General features: G+C 38.6%; 1 protein-coding gene across 6 annotated transcripts in view; it reads left to right on the plus strand.

The window, feature by feature from the left end:
- The window catches only part of GMIP (GEM interacting protein), a 67,650-nt gene extending 46,779 nt beyond the window's left edge, over positions 1 to 20,871 (plus strand). For 3 of the 6 annotated variants that reach the window (XM_081943917.1, XM_081943918.1, XM_081943920.1), the window contains exons 12-21: positions 2,375 to 2,499; positions 3,724 to 3,810; positions 6,025 to 6,117; positions 7,437 to 7,597; positions 9,156 to 9,344; positions 9,999 to 10,136; positions 11,922 to 12,100; positions 15,859 to 16,147; positions 18,249 to 18,357; positions 19,468 to 20,871. In XM_081943917.1, the coding sequence (XP_081800043.1) occupies positions 2,375 to 2,499; positions 3,724 to 3,810; positions 6,025 to 6,117; positions 7,437 to 7,597; positions 9,156 to 9,344; positions 9,999 to 10,136; positions 11,922 to 12,100; positions 15,859 to 16,147; positions 18,249 to 18,357; positions 19,468 to 19,883 (1,786 nt within the window). In that variant the 3' untranslated portion in view covers positions 19,884 to 20,871. The remainder of the gene's footprint in view (positions 1 to 2,374; positions 2,500 to 3,723; positions 3,811 to 6,024; positions 6,118 to 7,436; positions 7,598 to 9,155; positions 9,345 to 9,998; positions 10,137 to 11,921; positions 12,101 to 15,858; positions 16,148 to 18,248; positions 18,358 to 19,467) is intronic. The other 3 variants (XM_081943919.1, XM_081943921.1, XM_081943922.1) reach the window with 3 other exon arrangements.
- The last annotated feature ends 1,069 nt before the right edge of the window (positions 20,872 to 21,940 follow it).

Consider the following 21,940-nt stretch of genomic DNA (forward strand, 5'->3'; position numbering starts at 1 on the left):
TATATATGTATGTGTATATATATATATATATATATGTGTGTGTGTTTATGTGTGTGTATGCGTATGTGTATGTGTATGTATATGTGTATGTATATATGTATATGTGTGTGTGTATATATGTATATGTGTGTGTGTATATATATATATATATATATATATATACAAATTTTATATATATATATATATATATATATATATATATATATATATATATATATATATATATATATATATATATATATATACAAATTATATATATATATATATAAACAAATTTATATATATATATATAAACAAATTTATATATATATATATATATATATAAACAAATATATATATATAAACAAAGAAAGTAAATTGGAATAGCTATTGTCCTTTCAAAGAATCTGAGCAGAATTGGATGTTTGAAGGGAAGTTTGGTAGATGGAAATGCCACAGTTGTGGAGGGGGGAGGGAGAGAGTTTGTATAATTGGGCTCTGAAAAATGATTCATCAATAGACGAAATTATGGAATAAGGGTAAAAATCCACTGGGGAAAGTCATTGGGAAGAACTACCCACCCCTCTGTTTCTACTGGCCACATGACATGGCAGTGGAAGAATTGCATTGAGCCTTTCCTCACCAGCTTCCCTTGCTTTGACAAGGGAAAATACTGCTGGAATAATGATGAATTGTTCTGACTTTGTTCATCGTCCTTTGTGTTTTACAGTGGCAGAATCAGCAGGATAAAGTTACATAAATCACTCTTGGGAGGATAGAAGGCCAGCATTGTGGGAAAAGGGGATGGCACTGGAGGTGGCAGGTTATTCAAGGGGTTTTGTAAACAACTTGCAAGGAAAGCTCTTAATTAGTGCCAGCCTCAGTAAGAGACAGGAAGGCCAATCCCTAAGAAATGCTGTCCTGTACCTTGAAGGGAAAGGGGTGGGGGGAAGCATTCTTCCCAGATTACCTGTCTCTTAAAACAGCATGATTCCCATGCAATATTTGAAGGATCAAAAACATGTAATATTAAAAATGACTATAAATTCCTAACATAACCTTGCACACTATACTAAGGATTCTCAAGTTTTAGAATGCCGTGACACCTTCACATGATACCATGAATTTGTATAACACCTATAGATAAAACTATTTATTCATCTGAGACAAAAATAGATTTGCCACTTAATTTGAAGCATTGCATTTTAATTTACACATCAAATGACAGACATTTAAAACTATTTCATTGGAAATAAACAAACCAACAACCACACACACACATACCTCTCAATAAAATTTACAACCATACTTTAAATGAAAAGGTTGATCTTATTTACTTTTGCATAATTCCTGACATCTGGGATTTATTTAAAAATAGGCACATTCCTTTCATCAGAAAGGAAGGAAGGAAAGAAAGCTTTTTGCCTTAAATTAACTTCTCTTGAAATGCTGCAGTACGCAAATCTCTGGCAGGCTGTAAGTTACTTTTAGTGCTCTCCTCTGGTGCAGCTCCATTGAGATAACTATCACAGAACCATCTTCTTTCTTAACCCACCACTCCCTTCCCCTCCATATAATTCCCCCTGCAGAGTAAGCATTAAGACACATAGTCAAAGCTGTGCATTGAAGTCTCATGTGCTTTGGGCATGATTACTCCTCCTGTGTAAATGTGTTGTGTTTAAAATAAAACAAGCACAAAGAACATTTGAGCTTCATCTGGGGCTCTGGATGCCATTTTGCATCAAACTAGTAAGGCTGCTGAGGGAGGAGGCTTCCTTCCTTTCATTTATATTGCACTACTGTCACAACTTATTATTGATTTATTATGAGGCATCTTGACTACTAGCAACCACATATGTAGACCTTCTCCAGGATGCCAATAGAAAGAGACAAAGCAATTTGGTGAAGGAAAATTCACTTTGTACTGCATCTAACTTTTCTGTGTTATATAAAGTTTCTAGTTTTGTTGAATGTCGTTCTAAACGAAATGGTTAGAGATTATGTAACACCATATATTGAAGTGTGGGAAAGAAAAATATTCAGTTTTAAAGCAAAGATTGGTGTGATTAAAGAAAAAAAATGTATGAGGCAAATACTGGGTCCAAATGAGGAATTTAACATATAATTTATGTATCTTACTGTACTTGGAATGTCCAGTTGCCTCTTGAAAAATGCACTTAGAATATTTCTCAGCTTTTTGCTGAGTTTTTAATGTAATTCGGGGGTAGTATTAACTATTATTGTTAACTTAAGTATATACTAGGGTGTGGAAGTGTTCTTTAAGACAACTATCATTTGTGAAAAAAATTTCCAACCAAAAGTCTGCTAATAAGCAATTACCTGTAACTGTTTTTTTGGGAAAATGATAGTAGTTGATGGGCCTTTGCTTTTTCAGGTCACCCTCCTCTGGTAGAAGAAAAAATATTGCACCTTGTTCTCGAATTCATTCATCAGCTGCTGACCTCAGCAACTCATCAGAAGAAACTCCCGGAAAGCCATCTTCCTCAAGCAGTGAGCAAAGTACAGTCAATTCCATTACAATACACTTCTACCTTCTTCTTTGGGGTCATCTTATAATCCTTGCCATGGTCTGGCTAGATCAGGATATGGTGTCTAGATCTGGTTACAAAAAATTACTTCCCTGCAGGTAGTCCTAAACTTACAACAGTTCATTTTAAGACCATTCAAAGTTACAAAGGCACTAAAAAAAGTGACACGATCATTTTTCAGACTTAATGACCCTTGTGGCATCCCCATGGTTACATAATTCAGATGCTCGGCAACGGACTCATATTTAGGACAGTTACCGGGTCCCAGGGTCATGTGATTGCCTTTTGAAACATTCTGACAAGCAAAGTCAACGGGGAAGCCAGATTCACTTAACAACCATGTTACTAACTTAATAATCGCAGTGATTCATTTAACAACGGTGGCAAAGAAAAGACGTAAAATGGGACTAAACTCACGTAACCAATGTCTCACTTCACAACAGAAATTTTGGGCTCAGTTGTGGTCGTAAGTCGAAGACTACCCGTACTTGAATGATGTGCCATCAAATCATTGTCGACTCCTTACGACCACATATATTTCTCCGTAAGAGCGTGTCCCTAATTTGCTTTATCAGGTCTTCTAATGGTGCACCCATCACCACTGCAACTGAGTCTATCCACCTTGTTGATGGGCATTCTCTTCTTCTCTTTCCTTCCATCCTTCCCAGCACTGAGCCTTCTTTAGAGAACTAAAACTTTGCATAATCTGTCCAAAATAGATGAATTTGAACCTGGTCATCTGTGCTTGGAATGAGAACTCTATTGATCACTCCAAGCACAGAAGGCAGGACTAAAGAATTTTTAAAAATTGAGGGTATCTTTGCTGCCATCCGCGATTGGTTTTTTTGCAGTTTAGGACTGTAACTTTAATGCAGAGGTTTTAAAACTTGGCAACTTTAAGACTTGTGGACTTCAACTCCCAGAATTCTCCAGCCAAGTTTGGGGACCCCTGCTTTAATGTGTAGTTCTTGAGTGGAGGTGGGGGGGAAGCAAGCACACCTCAACAAAAGATAACTCCACGCAACTCCTTCAGTAACTGAGGCAAATGTTATTGCTTTTGCTCAGATCAGATAACTTCTGCATTATCAAAGGCCTCTCCATTTTCCATGAGCCAATATTTTGCCCCTCAACCCTCTTCTCATATTTTATTAGAAGTCTTTAGTTATATACAAGATCATCTTCCTTCTATTGCCAGGTCCTTACCAATCTTTCTACAGTGACACGGAGAGCTTGGGAGGGAGCACTGAATGCCAATGCTTGGATTCACCCACGTCTAGCCCAGGTGAGAAGAAATTCCCCTTTTGCCTAGAAAATTAAGTAAGTTCATAAAGAAGAGATGGGAGATGAAAGCTTTATTAAAGTATTAGCTGAAATCTTTATAAATTACAGTTACAGACCGTGGCATTCTTTCCTAATCTATAGCCTTATTTTCCTCAGATACTGCTTTTTAATAGATTGGACATTTTGAAGATTAAAAACTGTTCCTGTTTTTTAAAAACACATTTTAAATTGCAACTTGGTTTCTCTATTAAAGCTGACCAAAGTCATTTTAGGCATCTTGATTCAAATTTATCCTACCAAAGAATTTTTTAAAGAAAAAAGTATAGCGGCACTATCGTTTTAAATGTTTCGAGATCATGAAATTAATACATCTGATATGTACTGGAAGTCCTCTGAGAACACATGACACATTTCTTGTTGGAACTAGATGAATTGCTTACCTAATCAGAAAACTAGAAGGTGGGGGGGGGGGAGATTTCCTAAAATGAAAGAGAGAAGAAAAAAAAACAGAAACTGTACCTGAGCTCCGATTTTACTTCTGCAATACTAATGGCTGAATGTGTGCATTGTACTAAAGTCAGAGATCAGAATTAGGAACTTTTGTGGGAATGATGCTGCACCAATGGTTGGGTGGCTTCCTATTAAGTCACTAGAAGAGTTTATGATGTCACAGAAAGTGGCAGAGCTGATGTTTTTTCAACCAGCTTGTGAGGATTTTAAACCACTGGAACTGAAACCCTGCTCCAGTTTCTACTTTAGTGAGTCCCCTTATCCTCCCAGATGGTCTGAGATGCTGCTACCAAATTTTGGAAACGTAATGCCAGAGTGCTGGAGAAGGGCTGTGGATGAGCTATTAGGCAGCTGTATTCAAGCAGCCATAATATGGCTTGTTTAATGAGGACTTTATGAAATTGTGTATTAAGTATCATTATGTATCATGATTGTTAGGATGGCAATTATGGTTATTATGAGTGTGCTTCTCTGATATGTCAACCCAGCCATAGCCTGTATCTAATCAAATCAGAGATGTAAGTCTTGTTATGAGGTGCTAAAATAAAATACATGAGATTGCAATATGTTCCAATATCTCAGGGGTTGCCACAAAGACGAGGGAGTCAAACTATTCTCCAAGGCACCTGAGGGTAGAACAAGAAGCAATGGGTGGAAACTAATTAAGGAAAGAAGCAATTTAGAACTGAGGAGAAATTTCCTGACAGTTAGAACAATTAATCAGTGGAACAGCTTGCCTCCAGAAGTTGTGAATGCCCCAACACTGGAAGTCTTTAAGAAGATGTTGGATAGCCATTTGTCTGGAACGGTATAGGGTTTCCTGCCTGGGCAGGGGGTTGGACTAGAAGACCTCCAAGGTCCCTTCCAACTTTGCTATTGTATTGTATTGTATTGTATTGTATTGCAACAAATTAAATTACAGGAAACTTGGCATTCCTTTGTGGAGGGTATTAGGGTGCCTATAGAAAGGTCCCGACCTTTGGAAAATAATGTTTTAATTTCTTAAAAAAGTAAAGAAATTAGACACTGACCAATTGCAAAACAAAGGGGCAGCCTTTGCCTCATCTTTATTATCAGAGTTATTTTGAGGTCCCTCTTGGGCCCTGTGAACATTTTCAAAAAATAAAAATGGTCAGGGGAGACTCCCTCTTGTGGTAGTCCCCTGAAAATGTGCCTATCTGTCCAGATAAAACAAGTATAGCTTCAGAGGTATAGAAAATAGGGGTGGGACAGGAAGCTTCCAAACCAGTTTACTCTTTGGTGATTTTTTTTTAATGGTTTCTCCTAGCCACTGTGACAGCCATTGTGTGGTGTTGCAGAATCCCCACTCCCATGAGAAACCACCTACAATGAATATCTTAAAATTTCAAACCTGCCTATCAACTCTGGAAGGCTGGGGCTGAGGCAAGAGTTGGTCCTTATTCTTTTCAAACTTATTTTTTAAAAACCAGTTTAAACAGTTGAACATGTCTGAACTGATTTGATAGTTAAAATGACATGTCTCCCCAGTTTGGAAATTCTTGAGTTGTATTATATTGACAATGAAAGCAAATCTTTCATGAATGCTAGCTTTAGAAAAGCACATTATGTTTTTTCACATAACAAATTAATTTTGCAGAGCTCAGGGTGCAGTCAAATTTAACTGTTTGGGGTTATTTTAAGCAGCTTCCATGATTGTTTAAAAGATTATTTATTTCATATTCAGGGCACAAGAAGTTGCTGAAAGCTCCATCCACTGGAACGGTATCCTCTTCAGAAGACTGTGAAGAAAAAGATTTGATACAAGCCTATGACAATGGTGAGAAGCAAAAGAATTATATGGTTTGACAGAATAAGAAGAAAATCAGAACTCTTCATAGCCCGCGGAAGGAAACAGAGATGAGAAAAGGACTATAGTTAGAGAGCTCCACAACTTATAAATGCATACTCCCTATTTTCTTGGTTTTTAATGAAAACATGCCAAGGATTCTTCATGTTGTGGTTCCCACTTTACACAATTCTACCACACGTGAATGTTGTTAACTACCAATAACACTACTTTGAGCTTTTCATTGCCCCTCTTTTAAAGACTTACAGCTTTTTGAAATCAACTGCCTCAAACTTTCCTGTCAAAGTACCTCTGGAATCTTATTCCCTTAGAAGGCCTTCCCTTTTTATCACTCTTCTTCCTGTGGTCAGGCTATGCTAGATGTTGTTCTGTTGTCCATTCTGACCTTTTAACTTTCAGATCTTCTTCTTTTCCTTTATGTTCTAGGCACTAACCATTATTGACTTCATACTCTGATATCAACTGTCATTCACAGTGTAATGCTTGACTTTTTATTTCCTCTAGCCAGAATTTCTAATCAATCGTAATATATCATCATCTAAGAACCAGTGAGGAAAGATTTCCTCCCGCATCTATCACAGCCTATCCTTTTCTTTTTCCTGGGGTTCCCCTAATCATTATGAAAGTAATTGACATAATTGTAAATCTAAACAAATTAATTACTACTGTTGCTTGACAGGTTTTCAATTAAGTGATTTTTCACGCTGCATTTGGAGATTACTCGTGAACATTGTAGGATGTAACACTTCTCTGCCATATCTAATATTTTATTTTATCCACTGGGAGATTCAGCCATGAAACAACCCCTCCCTTTTGGGATGTTGAATTATTGAAGGAATATTTTTCCTTGGAGTATGCAACATTTTTAGATTGCAAAATAGGAAACTTATAGTGGTCAGGGTCTGCACTTTAACATTTGACCTCAAAGTACAACATGGAATGAATCACATTACATATTTGACCATCAGCAGGATTTCTCTTATTTAGTAATGGTGGTGAATTATTTTAATTTGATTTAATCTGTTTTAATATTATGTTGAACCTATTAGCAATTTACTGTATTGTTTTGTGTGCTTCCTCGTTCAAAATCAGGCTCATGATTTTGGAACTCTTCCTATTTGAGTTTGGGGTATACCTTAAATATCTCCATATTCATTTTTAACAAGGTGGGGTATTTTTTTTTTTTTTTTTTTTGTATCTGTACGTTGCTCTTCAGCAAATGTTCATTGTTCTTTAGGGGGGAAATGATCGTATCTAATAGAGAATAATGGACCTCATCCTCTTTTCAGATCTAAATGATGTTGCATCTGAAAATGGTTTGTCCCATTATCAGTTTAAAAAAACAATCCTGTCAAGTGCTGCTCAGACTCATCGGCTGAGAAAACTGAGGGGGCCTTCAAAATGCAGAGAGTGTGAGAACTTCATGGTCAATGGTATCGAATGTGAAGAAGTAAGTGAACATGAAAGGAGCTGTTCTGCTGCAAAATGGTCAAACAGCCTCCCACTCTCATCAGTGCAACATATGACAAAAACATTGGTAGTCAAAAAACGTATGAAAGTAATTGTTATTTAGGCTTCCATGGCATACTTACATATATGGAGATATGCACAAGAAAGCTAACTTTTCAATAAATAGGTATACATCTAAATCTATTAAATTAATTCAATATCCTGCCGTGAGATGTGATCCAATGAGCATGAAATCATATCCCCAACCCCATATTAACCCTCTAGTAGTTACGTATCTTTCAGTGGGACTTGACTGCTGATTTGGAAATGTAAGAATAACAGGCATAGTAAAGATTTAGTGTGTGTTCTGACTTGTAACATGCTAGGTGGGTGCATGACAGGGGTGGGTTCCTGCCAGTTCTAACCTCTTCTATAGAAGAGGTTCCACAAATCTACAATGTAGTTTAGAACCAGTTCCAGCTCCCTCCCCCCACCTGTCTGCACATCATCAAGATGAAGAGCGAGAGGAGGAATTCTGGGAGTTGAAGTCCACAAGTCTTAAAGCTCTCAAGTTTGAACACCCCTGGTGGTTTTTTTTCTAAAGGGTTAGGGATGCAAGGGTCTTGTAACTTGACAGCTTTAAGACTTGCGTGCTTCAAATGCCAGAGTTTCTGAGCCAACATTTTGGTTGCTAAGCAAGAGCGTTGTTAAGTGAGTATCACCACATTTTACAAGTTGGCCACACCCACTCAGTCACATGACTGCCAAGCCACTCCCACTTCATCACATGGCTGGCAAGCCACACCTACCTGGTCACATGGCCGGCAAGCCACTCCCACCCAGTCACATGGCTGGCAAGCCACTCCTACAAAGCAGGCCACACCTACAAAAGAGGTTTTAAAAAATTTTGAAACCTACCACTGGTGCAGGAATAAAGGATGCCAGTCCCATTCCAATTGGGATCAAGTCTAGATCATGGTTTGTCATTTGTGCATTTCTGGCCTTATGACAAGCATCTCTGCAGATCCAGTGTTTAAGCTGTAATCATTTGAGTTGATTGCAGAGATTATCAAGAGTAGTAAGTAATCTGGGAGGAATTTTCATTTCTGTAAGATACAATACATTTTTGAAACAGTATATTTATATTATTGAAGAATAGTAAGAGCTGAAAGAGCTTTAAGCTTTCGTTTCAGTCAGTATGCTCCAGAATGACATAATCTGAATTAGTTAACATATATTTGGCCCATTATGAAAAATAGGCAACTAGGCTACAGTTTTGAAGAGGCCCAACTTTTGTTCTTTCCTTCTGTGTTCATTGACGCTACTAAAAACCCTGCAGACATTAAGCATCGATTTGAATTTTTGATCATCTCTCCAGACATCTAAGTTAAGTACTGGGGAGGAATAGACTTCATGTTTCTATATAGTAAAGCAAGAAAATGTGTTATGTAAGCGCACAAAACGGTGGCCTGTTACAAAAGCTCAAAACACTGTGGTTTAAGAAATAGATACTTGTTAAGACTGATCCAATACCTCGGGGTTTTTGTTTTTTTCCACAGTGCCTGTTAACCTGCCATAAAAAATGTCTGGAGACCCTTCTCATCAATTGTGGTCATCAAAAACTGCCAGCCCGGGCATCGCTATTTGGAATTGACTTCAGTGATGTGCCAAGGGATTTCCCAGAGGAGGTGCCATTTATCGTGATGAAATGTACATCAGAGATAGAAACTCGTGCCTTGGGAGTACAGGTAACTCATTCTTCTATGCATACAACAGTTGCACTCCAAGTTTTATTCCCGTTTCAAGGTAAGAGCAGGAACAAAATTTTCATTCCCATTCCTAATACAAAGACGGAATTAACAGTCACCGATGCATGCTTTATTTCTGTGGAAGCATAACATTCTTCAGAAATGAGAATGGCAAGCTGTTTAACAGCTGGAGCAAACATGTTTGACTACACCTTGGTCTGCATATAGAGCAGGATTTTACATATATTGTGACTTCAGGATCCTTAGCTGTATTGTTATTGTTACATGTTGGTTTTTCATCCCACTGTTAGCTCTGAATTTCAGGTTGAACAAAATATATCTCCAGGTTTCTGAGCTGGCAGAAGTGTATTTTTCATACAAAATTAACCAGAGTTTGGTGTTCTAGCATTTTATTTTATTTTATTTATTAGAATTTGTCAAAACGAAAACAAGAACAAGAATCAAATAAAAATGATAATACAATGCCAGGGGTGATAGGCACGGTTGTGGGCATGCACAATGCTCTCCTCTACCTGCATCTCTGTTTCTGAATCAGATCGATGCTCCGGTTGTCATTTGGGCACCTATGTATATGTGTCATCCATCAAACCAGCTTCCCATGATTTGGTCTCCCTTTGCCTCTCCTCAATGCAGGGAATCTATCGCATTAGTGGGGCGAAAGCACGCATGGAGAGATTGTGCCAAGCCTTTGAGAATGGCCGAAGGTTGGTGGAGCTGTCAGAACACTCACCCCATGACATCACCGGAGTCCTTAAACATTTCCTTAAGGAGGTAAGGAATAAAAACAAAGAGCATCCTTAGCACCGCATTTCCCTACAGCTGAATGTGGTTTTCTGAGATGTGTCTCTTTAGCTGTGGGAGTTTGCAAGATGCTGATATTAAAAGACAGCTCACAGTTATTCCTTCCCTTATAATAAACATTTTGCATTGCCCCCAGCTTTCACAATCCGAGGGACTCGTATGTGCTGGTCTATGGCTAATTTGATCGACCGATTGATTGACTCATAGACATCATATAAATTGCAGTTTACATATTGTTTTCCAGATGTACTCTTTTTGCATCTATTCTTATTGTCCTCGTTTTTTTTAAAAGCACAATCTCTTATGTGGTTTGCATCAGAGAAGGATCTTCACTGGTAACTACTTACTACTTTTAACTTCCACTCCCATTTTACAAGACATTTTCAAAAAATAAGGTTCTGATCTTGGCCTCCAGGGAATGAAGACCATTCACTGTTCTATATGATGTCTGGTTAAGGTTCTCTCCTCACTGTTCTCTTCTGCAGGCTGAACATACTCTGTCCTTTAACCATGTTGGATAGGACTTGGTTTCTTACCATTTTGGTAGCCATTCTCTGAACTCATTCCATATGTGGACCTGGCTAAGGGAGAGTAAGATGGAACAAAAGCCTCCTGTAATCTGGACTTGTTCATACATTTACAGATCTAAATAGCTGCCCATCTGAGTGCACCAAATCTGCGCAGCTCACAAAAATATATCCTCAAATTTGATTCAACTTTTTACCTGCTGCATCACACTGTTGTTTCATGTTCTACCGGTGACTTATTAGAACATTAAATTTCTTTTGACATGTATAGGTAGTCCTCAACTTACAACAGTTTGTTTAGTGAGGATTTACAGTTACAATGGCACTGAAAATGAGACTTATGACCTTTTTCACACTTACGACCTTTGCACTATCCCCATGGTCATGTGATCAAAATTCAGATGTTTGGCAACAGAGTCATATTTATGACGGTTGCAGCGTCCTGGGGTCATGTGATCCCCTTTTGTGACCTTCTGACAAGCAAAGTCAATGGGGAAGCCAGATTCACTTAACAACCATGTTATTAACTTAACAACTGCAGTCATTCACTTAACTGTATCAAGAAAAGTCGTAAAATGGGGCTAAACTCACTTAACACATTTCTCCCTTAACAACATAAATTTTGGGTTCAATTATGGTCGTAAGTCACGGACTACCTGTACTCCTGTCAAATTAGGTCTCGCCTTTTTATTCTTATATGTTTCATTTCTTCTCCCCAGATGCTCTGACACAGACTTTACCATTTCACTTTGATAATTTTCATTATATTTATTGTATTTCAGCTCATTGTTAAATTTTATCCTGTTTATTTCACCTCAGTTATGCTGTAACCTGTCTAGAAGATATTTTTTTTCTTTCTAAAAATTAGCTGTTCTTCCTCATATTCTACATGTGCGTAACAGGGGCCCTGAGTTCATAAAGGAAAGAAGTAAATTTCTAGAATTTGTTTGAAAAACCCAGAATCCCATTGCTTCATAGAAGATAGCTCAGGGCATGGACACATCTTCCTTAAAGGGGATCATTAAAACTCAACAGCTCAGTTTATCTGACATTCTCAAATTTTGAACTCATGTTTTGAAACATATATGTCATGTGAGAACACTGAGATAGAACTATTCTCTGAAACTGGGATAACATAGCAGGATCCAGTAATATGATCAAAATTTAAACCCAAGAAATCTGCACCAGTAAAATATTATGATGCATATTTTGCATTTTTTTGCTACAGCTTTCCAGCCCTGTCCTTCCATTTAAACTTTATGAAGATTTCATGGCTTTCTCAAGAAATTTGCAGAAAAGTGGGGCTAGTTCTGAGACAGATTCCATCAGGACCGCCAAGGATTTGCTGAGCAAATTACCAGCCACAAATTATAATACTATAAGGCATCTTATTGCTCATCTGTACAGGTAATGAAAGAAATAGCGTTGAATATGCAGTTTTTGTCTAGGACAAATTACCTCTGTTAAATTAATCTGATCTGGATATCATTTTTATTGCCAACAAATCGACTGTAACTATTACCAGTTAATTCTAATCCTTTTTTAAAAAATGGATGTAAGTTAAGAGAATGGGGCGGTGACTTGGAACAAAGCAAAAAACATTATTTTAAGTGACACAGAAGTATATGGAATTACATTAATTGAATGTATGAAAAAGGATATTTGGTAGAATGATGAGGTGAAAGAGATTAAGGGTGATTGCTGCAGAACTAAGAATAACAGGAAGACATCCTGTAGAAAGTATTTAAACTCTTTTACAAGTATAGGAATGCATGATCTCACTCTCAACCTGTAATTGGCCCACTACAAAGGCAATTTCCACCTAATCTTTTATTGTAGTAGTATTGCCTCCTCCTCTTTAGTCTGTCTTTGCACCAAGCCCTTTGTTCTTGGCTGCTGGACTATCCGCCTCCTTTTGAAAGGACTTTGTTGTCATAAATGGGTGAAACACTGCATTTTTGTCCTGCCAGTTTCCCCTTTAGTTAGAGTCATAGGAAGAATGATAAAAAAAAAATACATGTTTCCTTTCTCTTTTCCTTTTTCCTCCCCACTGGTCCACAGTTGGATGTGCTAAATGGGAAGATTCTAAATACAAAAGGAAATCAACTAAGGGGCTGGTACAAATGTCTATCAATGAGAATCCACATCCTCAGAACTACCCAAAGGAAAAAAAATGCCCAGTGGTTGTTTTCCTAGCATGGGTGAGAAGAGTAAAGAACTAGAAAGAACGAGAGAAGCAACTTAGAACTGAGGAGAAATTTCCTGACAGTTAGAACAATTAATCAGTGGAACAGAAGTTGCCTCCAGAAGTTGTGAATGCCCCAACACTGGAAGTCTTTAAGATGATGTTGGATAGCCATCTGTCTGAAACGGTATAGGGTTTCCTGCCTAGGCAGGGGGTTGGACTAGAAGACCTCCAAGGTCCCTTCCAACTCTACTATTGTATTATTATTGTACTAGGAGAATCTATCAATCAGGGCTGGACCGGACACCTGGCAGCATCATTTCCAAAACTGTAGAAATGGAAAACAATTTCTTAAGGCAGTTTCATTTTTAGCTGGTTTCTGCACAGGAGACAAGTAGCTTAAAACAAACAGAGCAAGGAATGGTTAAAATTAGAAGACAAACACAAAATGCAATGCAGTTTTGATAGAAAACTAAAGTTGTTTTGGAAGTGGATAAAAACAGCTTAAGAAGAAGCCCCTAGCATGGCGAATGGAATTAAGAATAAAAACAATGGAATTATTGTTTAATGAAATTGAAGCCAGAATCTTTTAGATGTTTAATAATACGTTGCTGCAAAGAAGGATTTGCATGATATGTCATGGGATGGGACTGCAATAAATACTATGTTAATGTCCAGGAAAAACATTTGAAAGGAAAGTCAGAAATATTTTGAGAATAATGAAGTATAAATCTTTATTACGGTCAAAGACCAGCAATACACATTACTTTTTACAATATATTTCAAAGCATGAAATTTTAGGAGAATAATGAAAATAGTAAATCAGCAGGTATTTATACTTTAGATATTTTTATCTCACATTTTATAAATCTCAAGGGAATGGACATAACTAATATTCCTTCCTCCTCCTATTTTCCACCACAATCCCCTGAGGTGAGATGGGCAGAAAGAGAAGGATTGGTCCAAAACCAGCCAGCCAGCTTTCAGGCCTCAGGTGGAATTAGAACTCACAGACTTCTGGTTTCTAGTCTGGTTAAAAAAAAAAAGGAAAGTTAGGGAACAGGGGTTGACTTGCATAAATGGAATGCTTTCTTTGGGAAGAAAGCCTTCAGAAATGGGACTGCAGATGTCAAGGAAGAGAGTTTTCCTGGAGGTTGACATTTCCCTGTGTATGAGTTTCCAACTCAGGTTGGCAATAGATCATGCTTTATCTATGTATTGCTGTGTGTGTGCATGCTTCTAGAATGTTCTGCCTCCTGTGCCACTGCAGAAGTTGAGAAGGTGGGAGAGTGTATGAAGTGTCATCAGTGACAATAGAGATGGCAGTAGGCTTGTCTTTGGGACAGAACAAGGCTTCAAAATTGGGAAGCCGCAACTCATGATGGGTCCCTGACAGTCTTTTGAAAGAAGCAATTTTTCTGGAAGGTGCAGAACCAAGAAAGCAGAGGGAAAAGTTAGAAGCCATTTTCCTTTCCGGCTGGACATGCTTTTTGTATCCAGCCCAAAATAACCAAGAGCTGCAAGAAGATAATATGCATTCTATTGTGTGCAGCCAGCAATTTGCCAATCTTGCTGCAGAGGTGCAATCAAAGGACTATTTTCAGGGTTAGACAGAAATCTCAGGAGTGAGAGGAAAAAACAGTTATTTTTCTGTGTCTGTAAGAGCTTTGAATTAGCCATCCACCCATCTTTGAGTCTTCAGAAAACTAAATTAGCATGAAATTTGCTGTCTCTTTTGCCAGTCCATATGCTGCCTCTCTCATCTCTGCTCCCTTTTGTCTATCGAGATTCTCAGTCATCCAGGTCATGGTTGTCCCAAAGGTGCTTTTTCAAAAGGCAACAGGACTTTCTGATTTTTCTTTGAAGATGTTTCGCTTCTTATCCAAGAAGCTTCTTCAGTTCTGAAGACATTGAAGACATTTCGCTTCTTATCCAAGAAGCTTCTTCAGTTCTGAAGAAGCTTCTTGGATGAGAAGCGAAACGTCTTCAAAGTTAAACAAGAAACTTCAGTTGCCCCTTGGAAGCAGTTGCCTTTTGGGTCTCCTTCCAGTTATTGTCAATCACCTAATTTGCCTCTAAAGTGATAAAACCTAACAGATTTTTGACAGCTTGAGACTGCCCTTGGACAGAATTGGAATATGGGGAAAGATGTTACAGTACAGCTAAAAATAACATGATCATTCAGGACAAGATGAAGACGACATCAAAACATGAGCTTTTCTGAGGATACGTTTCTGGCATGGTTAGATGCAAGAGACGACTTGGTCATAATTGAAAACAAAGCAAAAAAAAAATTTTTTTTTTGTTATTTTAGATATATTACAGCAGAGGTAGAAATTAATGGATTTAACTGCCGATTGCAGATAATAGCATGGGAACACAGAATTGATTCTGGAGTCACACAAAAACCATGGTGAAAGTTCTCATAGTCTGGTATAAACTCCTGGTATGAAGAAGAAGACATTTGTAGAATAGAGGATGGGATTACTGAAATACATAGCAAGAACCAGTAAGAAAGAGGAGATTCAAAAACTGCATGTTAGCACAATTGTTTTCACACTGATACGATGAAGTGAGTTGTTCCCCTATATAAATATTATGCAGGGGAAACATTCTTCCTTCTAGATGACGATTTGCAGAGATACTGCATTGGTTGACATTTATGTTGCTACATTTTATTTCTGATCATTTCCGCCCCTGCATAATTATTGATGTAAGGTTGTAAATGGGTATTAATGTGTATGTAAGAAGGTGTGTCTCTGTGTGTTTGTATATGTATCTATGTATAGGTGTGTGTATGTGTACATACAGGCAGACACACACTTTGGGATAGGATCTCTGGCAAGTGACTGGTATGGCAACTGCAAAACCAGTTGGAAACACAGTTTGGAATCTACATGCCATTACGTTCTCCATCCATGAAAAACTATTGTGCCCAAACTTTCTAACCCTTTCTTAACCCTGTACTTTTCTTTTCAAGGGTGGCTGAAAGATATCAGGAGAACAAGATGTCCCCCAACAACCTAGGCATCATCTTTGGTCCTACTCTAATCCGTCCTCCCTGTAATAATGATGTGTCCATGTCATGCCTGGTGGATTCGGGATACCAGTCCCAGCTGGTTGAATTTCTTATCCTGAACTATGAAAAGATATTTGGGATGGATGACCTGCCTTCAGCTGGACTCTGTGACTGTGAAAACTCTTTGAAACAGGCAAATACTAATGAAGTTCTTTCAAGCAATCAAAGACTCTCCAATGCATCTTTGGAGGTAGGAATCAGGGATGGCCTGGCCTTAAGTGAAATAAATGAGCTTCTTTGAGCAATAGACTGAGATAAATGGAAAACTGGATTCAAGCTACCCAACCTTGAGTGGCTATGGGCTTTTAGTCCCCTGAGTCCAGATGATATTTCATCTGACTTTGGACGGACTGGCACTCCCCCAGACAGAGCTGCAATTTGGGATCCTCCTGGAGTCACAGCTCCTGCTTTTTGCCCAGATTGGTCCAGTATGCCAATTGCACCCCTTTCTGGACCAGAAGGTCTTGCACATGATTACCCATGCCTTGGTCTTCTCCTGTTTGAATTACTGCAATGCACTCCCAATGGGAATGCCCTTCAAGCCTACCTGGAAACTTCAACTGGTCCAGAATGCAGCAGCACATATGGTAATGGGTGCCTTTGGGTTTGCACATGTAACACCTCTGTTGCTTGAGCTGCACTGACTTCCAGTTTCTTTCCAGGAGTAATCCAGAGCATCTTTAAGTACTGTACGACATAGGGCCACATTACTTGTGGGACCACCTTTCCCTAAGAAAATTTACCCATCCTACCAGATCAGATAGGGTGGGCATGCTCCTAGTCCCGTGATGGCGAACCTATGTGCCCAAAGTGGCACATTAATCCATGTCTCTGGGCACATGCGGCCTTGCTTGTTTGTCTTTCGGGTTTCTGCCGCGCATGTGCATGCAACTATCAGCCGTCCGTGCGTGTGGCAGTACCGAAAACTGGTGTATGCATGCACGCTGGCCAGCTGATTGTCATGTACGCATGCACGCTAGAAAATCTGGAAGTTCAGCTTTTCTGGGGCGCGGCCCTAATGAGTGTGCGCATGTGTCCGTGGCATTTCTGCCTGACCTTTTTGGAACTTGGTGCCAAAAAAGTTCTCCATCCCTGTCCTACTCCCTTCCTTTGGATTTTGTCATTTTATAGGAGCTAGGAAGTATGCATTTTCTGTGGCAGCCCCTGCCTGTTGAACTTCAGTCTGTCCCCTGAAGTTCAACAGGCCCATACCCTCTTAGCCTTCTCTAAAACACTGAAGATCTGGCTTTTTCCCCAAGTGCTGGGATAAGGTGATTGCATATCTTGGCGCCAACTTTTTGTTTTTAATGTGATTGGCTTTTATGGTTTTAATGTGGTTTTTATCTTGTTTTAATTTTTCATTGTGAGCCATCATGGGTTTCTTATAAGATGGAACAAGGCTAAATAAATGTTTTTTATTAAACACTGCCACTTTTCTCATTCTGCATAAAGCACACGGCCAGCCATTCCATGCACGTCTCTCTAAGGTGGCCCTCTATGATATATTCCAAAGAGGCTATAAAAGAACTGCATAATTTAAGAAGAAGTATCAGTTTGTAATTGTTATTAGTATTAGTGATATCATAGGGCAGATAAAGGGAACCTATATAGGAATTGCACTTCATTTTACTCAGACAATAATCCTGTAACCTAGGTTGGAGTAAGAATGTATTTCCTTGGCTAAGTCCCTGATCTAACCCCAAAAACATTACACCAAATATGTAATTCAAATATGTAAAAGAAGCAACCTAGAACTAAGAAGAAATTTCCTGACAGTTAGATCAATTAACCAGTGAAACAACTTGCCTCCAAAAGTTGTAAATGCTACAACACTGGAAGTTTTAAAGAAGAGATTGGACAACCACTTGTCTGAAATGGTAGGGTTTCCTGCTGAGCAGGGGGTTAGACTAGAAGACCTCCAAGGTCCCTTCCAACTCTGTTATTCTAAATTCTAAAATACAGATTCTCAGTGTTAGCAGAACTAAAGTGTTGAGTGGATATTCTGTCATTTTTGTTTTCTCAAAATACATCTTTATTTTGATATTTTAAGGTACCATTAAAATTATTATCATAAATAGAAATAAAAATTTGAAATATAATGGATGTTTCTCTTTAGAAAACCTATAACACTAAAAAAAAATTCAAAAAGCAGCACAGATTTTACTTTAGAAAATAAAAAAATGTCTAATATCACCTTCCAATCTCTCACACCGCTTTCGTGCTGCAATTAGGTAAAATTGGTGGAGAAACTCAATTCAACAGATTCATAGCAATATTTTCCCCCCAAACAGAGCTCTGCCTCCAAGCTATGTTTGGGTGAAGATGATTGTGGAAGTGTGGACGGTTCCTTCACTGAGGTCAAGCAGAAAGACAGCGAGGAGCAAACCGTCAACCCCGTAGGTAATTTTTCTTCTATAGCAAATTGTTTTTTAAAGGAGTATAATGTTGAGAAATCTTCATTCTACCCCAAATGATTGATTATCTAAAATATCATCTTCTTCAGAATGAGAAACGGCAGCATAAGGCAGTTCTGAAATTCTAATTAATGATGCCATCTAAACTGAGTTAATTAGGATGACTTTGTCTTCCCCAGTGCAAGAGAGTTTTGAAAAGTGACAGCATCCTCCTGAAAGGATGCACAGTACGGAATACCTTAATGCTGAAATTTATAAAGGTTTAAACTATGTTATATGAAAATCGCATATAGGTACAAAATGGAAAATGATCATATTTACATGCCTGGCTGCAAAGCTGACTTCATTTAAAACAATTCTATGTAGGTAAGGCCAAGGATTCTCATGTTTCCACCAACTATAGCCCACAAAATTCTTTGTAGGAGAAGAGCAGGTGGAGCTAGGAGGCAGAATTAAGTGCATTCTCAGTTTAGAGTCCTTGTGTTCTCACAAGAAATCGAAGTCCAATCCTCCTGAATTCTGTTGATTTTTATCTGGTGACAATTCAGTTGACTAGATTCTTGTGTATTGGCTTGAGTAAATCTTCTATACTGCAACTTTTCTCATAGCCCTGATTCTTTGTATCTGACATTCTTTGAAGTAAAACCAGGGCATGTTTTCCAGAAGTTTTCTGCTTAACTATTATGCAAAAGAGAATGTTGAGAATGGAACTTTTGGGCAGGTTCAGCTAGTCTCTTATGTTTTAGGATAGCAAATAGCATTAATTGATCGGAATCTGAGATGCAGATACATCAATAAAAAATAAAACGGCTATAAAATATAGATGGTTGATGAATTTGGTCCTTTTATGAACTACCTATAACAGAGTTTGTGGCATATGCAAAAAAAAATTGTAAGAGATCTGGGTTATCTTATACCAGTCAAAGTTTGTGGAGGGTGGACATCAAAGTGCTTCCTCAAAGAATCCAGCTAATCTTTCATTGCTTTTAGAAAAACACCATGTGCCTTTAAACTCATGGTCTGCTGGGTGATACATGGAACATGTATCATGCCTTTCCTAATTCTTATCAGATTCTTTTTTTTTCTTCTCATCCAGAGCTGAAGAGGACAAATGACATAGAACTGCAAGACTTTATACTTGATCCAGAAATTACTCTCAACCTGCAACCCAGGGGACGCTTCAACCGGATGCCAATAAAACATACTCGTACCATCATCCCCCGAGTTTCCAGTCTGCCCCTGCTGACTGCTGTTTTGTCTAATTCAGAGGCAGCCGGTAGCCGCTTGGAGGCAAGTCCAAGTAGACGCAGTGCCTCACCTGATACCTCTGGAAAGCGTAAACATTTTGAGATCACACCAGAAACTGCTAGGATTGTCTCCAAGCTGCAGGCTCAAAATGGAACAGAAGATTATTATCAAGCTCAGCTTGAGGCAGCTCTCCAGGAAAAGCCTCCGGATGCACTGGTAGAAAATAAGACTGAATCCCGAGCTAAAATATTGCTTGGGAAATGAACTGGACAAAGGACTAAAAGATATTCTGAAATGCATACATCACAAAACATCAGTTCTGTAGTGTATTTGGAGAACAAACAAACCAGCCCTGACTAAGTCTAAGAGGAATAGGACTGTTTCCAAAGAAAAGGGTGAACTAGAACTGAGCCTCTGAGATACTAGAAACTGTAAACCCAGTGAAGCAGACTTTCAAAAGGGGAGTATTACTGCAAAGGCACTGTGGGGAAGCAAAACATTCCTAGGGAAAGTGGTAGGAATTTTGCAGACATGGACAGAGTCTTGGAAACAACTGGTATGCCTGTTCCCAATGGCCAGATGGTATGAGCATTCAAGATGGTACAAGGTTATGTTTGACAAGGATAATGTGACTGTGTTGAAACCACATGATGGAAGTTTTGATCAGATTACTATAAAAAAAAATATATCCAGAATGTTTAAAATTATCAAAATGATCACCAAAGAAAAATAAATTCTATGTAAATTATGCAAAAAACCCTCTTTTGAAATCTTGAAATACCATTTCTCTAGCTTCTGAGCAACAACATGTTTAGGCATTATCAATCCTGGAAATGTACTTGTTTTTTTAAAAAATGAAATTTATTTTTGGGAAGCTGAGTTCTGTATTAATTGTATGTATCTGCGCTTTTTATTATCCGTTTGTACAGAATGGTCTAAAAATAGCATTGGCTAAACAGTGTAGTGGTTCTCTACTGAGAACTGCTACTATTAGGAGGAAAGCATGAATGAGTATACACAAGAAGGCAATGGTAGGTTTCTTGTAGAGAATGCCTGGATAAGGAGATGGGGCAGGGCAAGTAGAGGGTTGATATGGTGTTGCTGGAATATTTTCTTATGAACATGTTAACACCTATAAGGTTCTCTTTGTGTAGAGTTGCCAGTTGGACATGAATGTTTATAGGCAACTTCCCACTATATATATTTCTTAAATTCCATCAACCATCTCTCCTCACTTTTTGTGTAACATAATTGGTTGAGTTCACACAGTGCATTAAATACTCTGGTGTGTTTAAGTCTTGATTTGATTAGGAAGCTCTAATGCTTGGTTTACACACGATGCTAAGGCCAAAAACATGGTTTGCAAACCACAAAGTGGTTTATCAAAGTTTATATCAGTGGTGGGTTCCTACCGGTTCAGACTGGTTCGGCCGAATCGGTAGTGGTTTGGCAGCCTGGGTCACTGGAACCGGCAGCGACCCAGGCCTGCCATGTCCCCAAACTGGTTCTCCGGGCAGCACCATAGGTGCCGCCATTTGTTTTTTTTGCTTCTGTGCATGCACAGAGCAATTTTTATTGCGAAGTGCCCACAAGTGAATCAGCAGTAGTGACTGCCGGAATCCACCCCTGGTTTATATATACCTAAACATAATGTTTTACATAAAACATAATTCCTAGTGGCATGTAATGGAGTGAGCTCCCGTTACTTGTCCCTGCTTCTGCCAACTTAGCAGTTTGAAAGCACCTAAAATGCAAGTAGAAAAAGAGGGACCACCTTTGGTGGGAAGGTAACAGCGTTCCGTGCGCCTTCGGCGTTTAGTCATGCCAGCCACATGACCACAGAGACGTCTTTAGATAGCACTGGCTCTTCAGCTTTGAAACAGAGATGAGCACCGCCCCCTAGAGCTGGGAATGACTAGCACATATGTACAAGAGGAACCTTTAACTTTACCTTTAAACATAATGTGTTTACAACACTGTATGAAAATTGTAAAAGAAACAGTTGGTAAGAGGACGGATTGAAGAAGCCATGGCGATGTCAGCTCCCATATCAATAACAGGTGTGTGCCTGATCATTATGGGAAATGTGCCACTAATTGAAACTTCTGATTCTATGTATATGCATTGAAATACGTGTGTGCCTATGTAATTTTGCTGGCAAACTTCTCTCATAGAGATGCTCAAATGCCCCATTCATAGAATTTGTCCTGCAACTGTAAAGTTTTGCTCTGATGAATTAGTGGGTTTTGAAGCTTCTCAATAAGCCTGTTAATAGTTCCAAGAATCCATTTTCTCTTGTGACCACCTTGTAACCAACTTTT

This window comes from Natrix helvetica (genome assembly GCF_964273705.1).
Source record: "Natrix helvetica genome assembly, chromosome: 1".
NCBI classification, from domain to species: Eukaryota; Metazoa; Chordata; class Lepidosauria; order Squamata; family Natricidae; genus Natrix; species Natrix helvetica.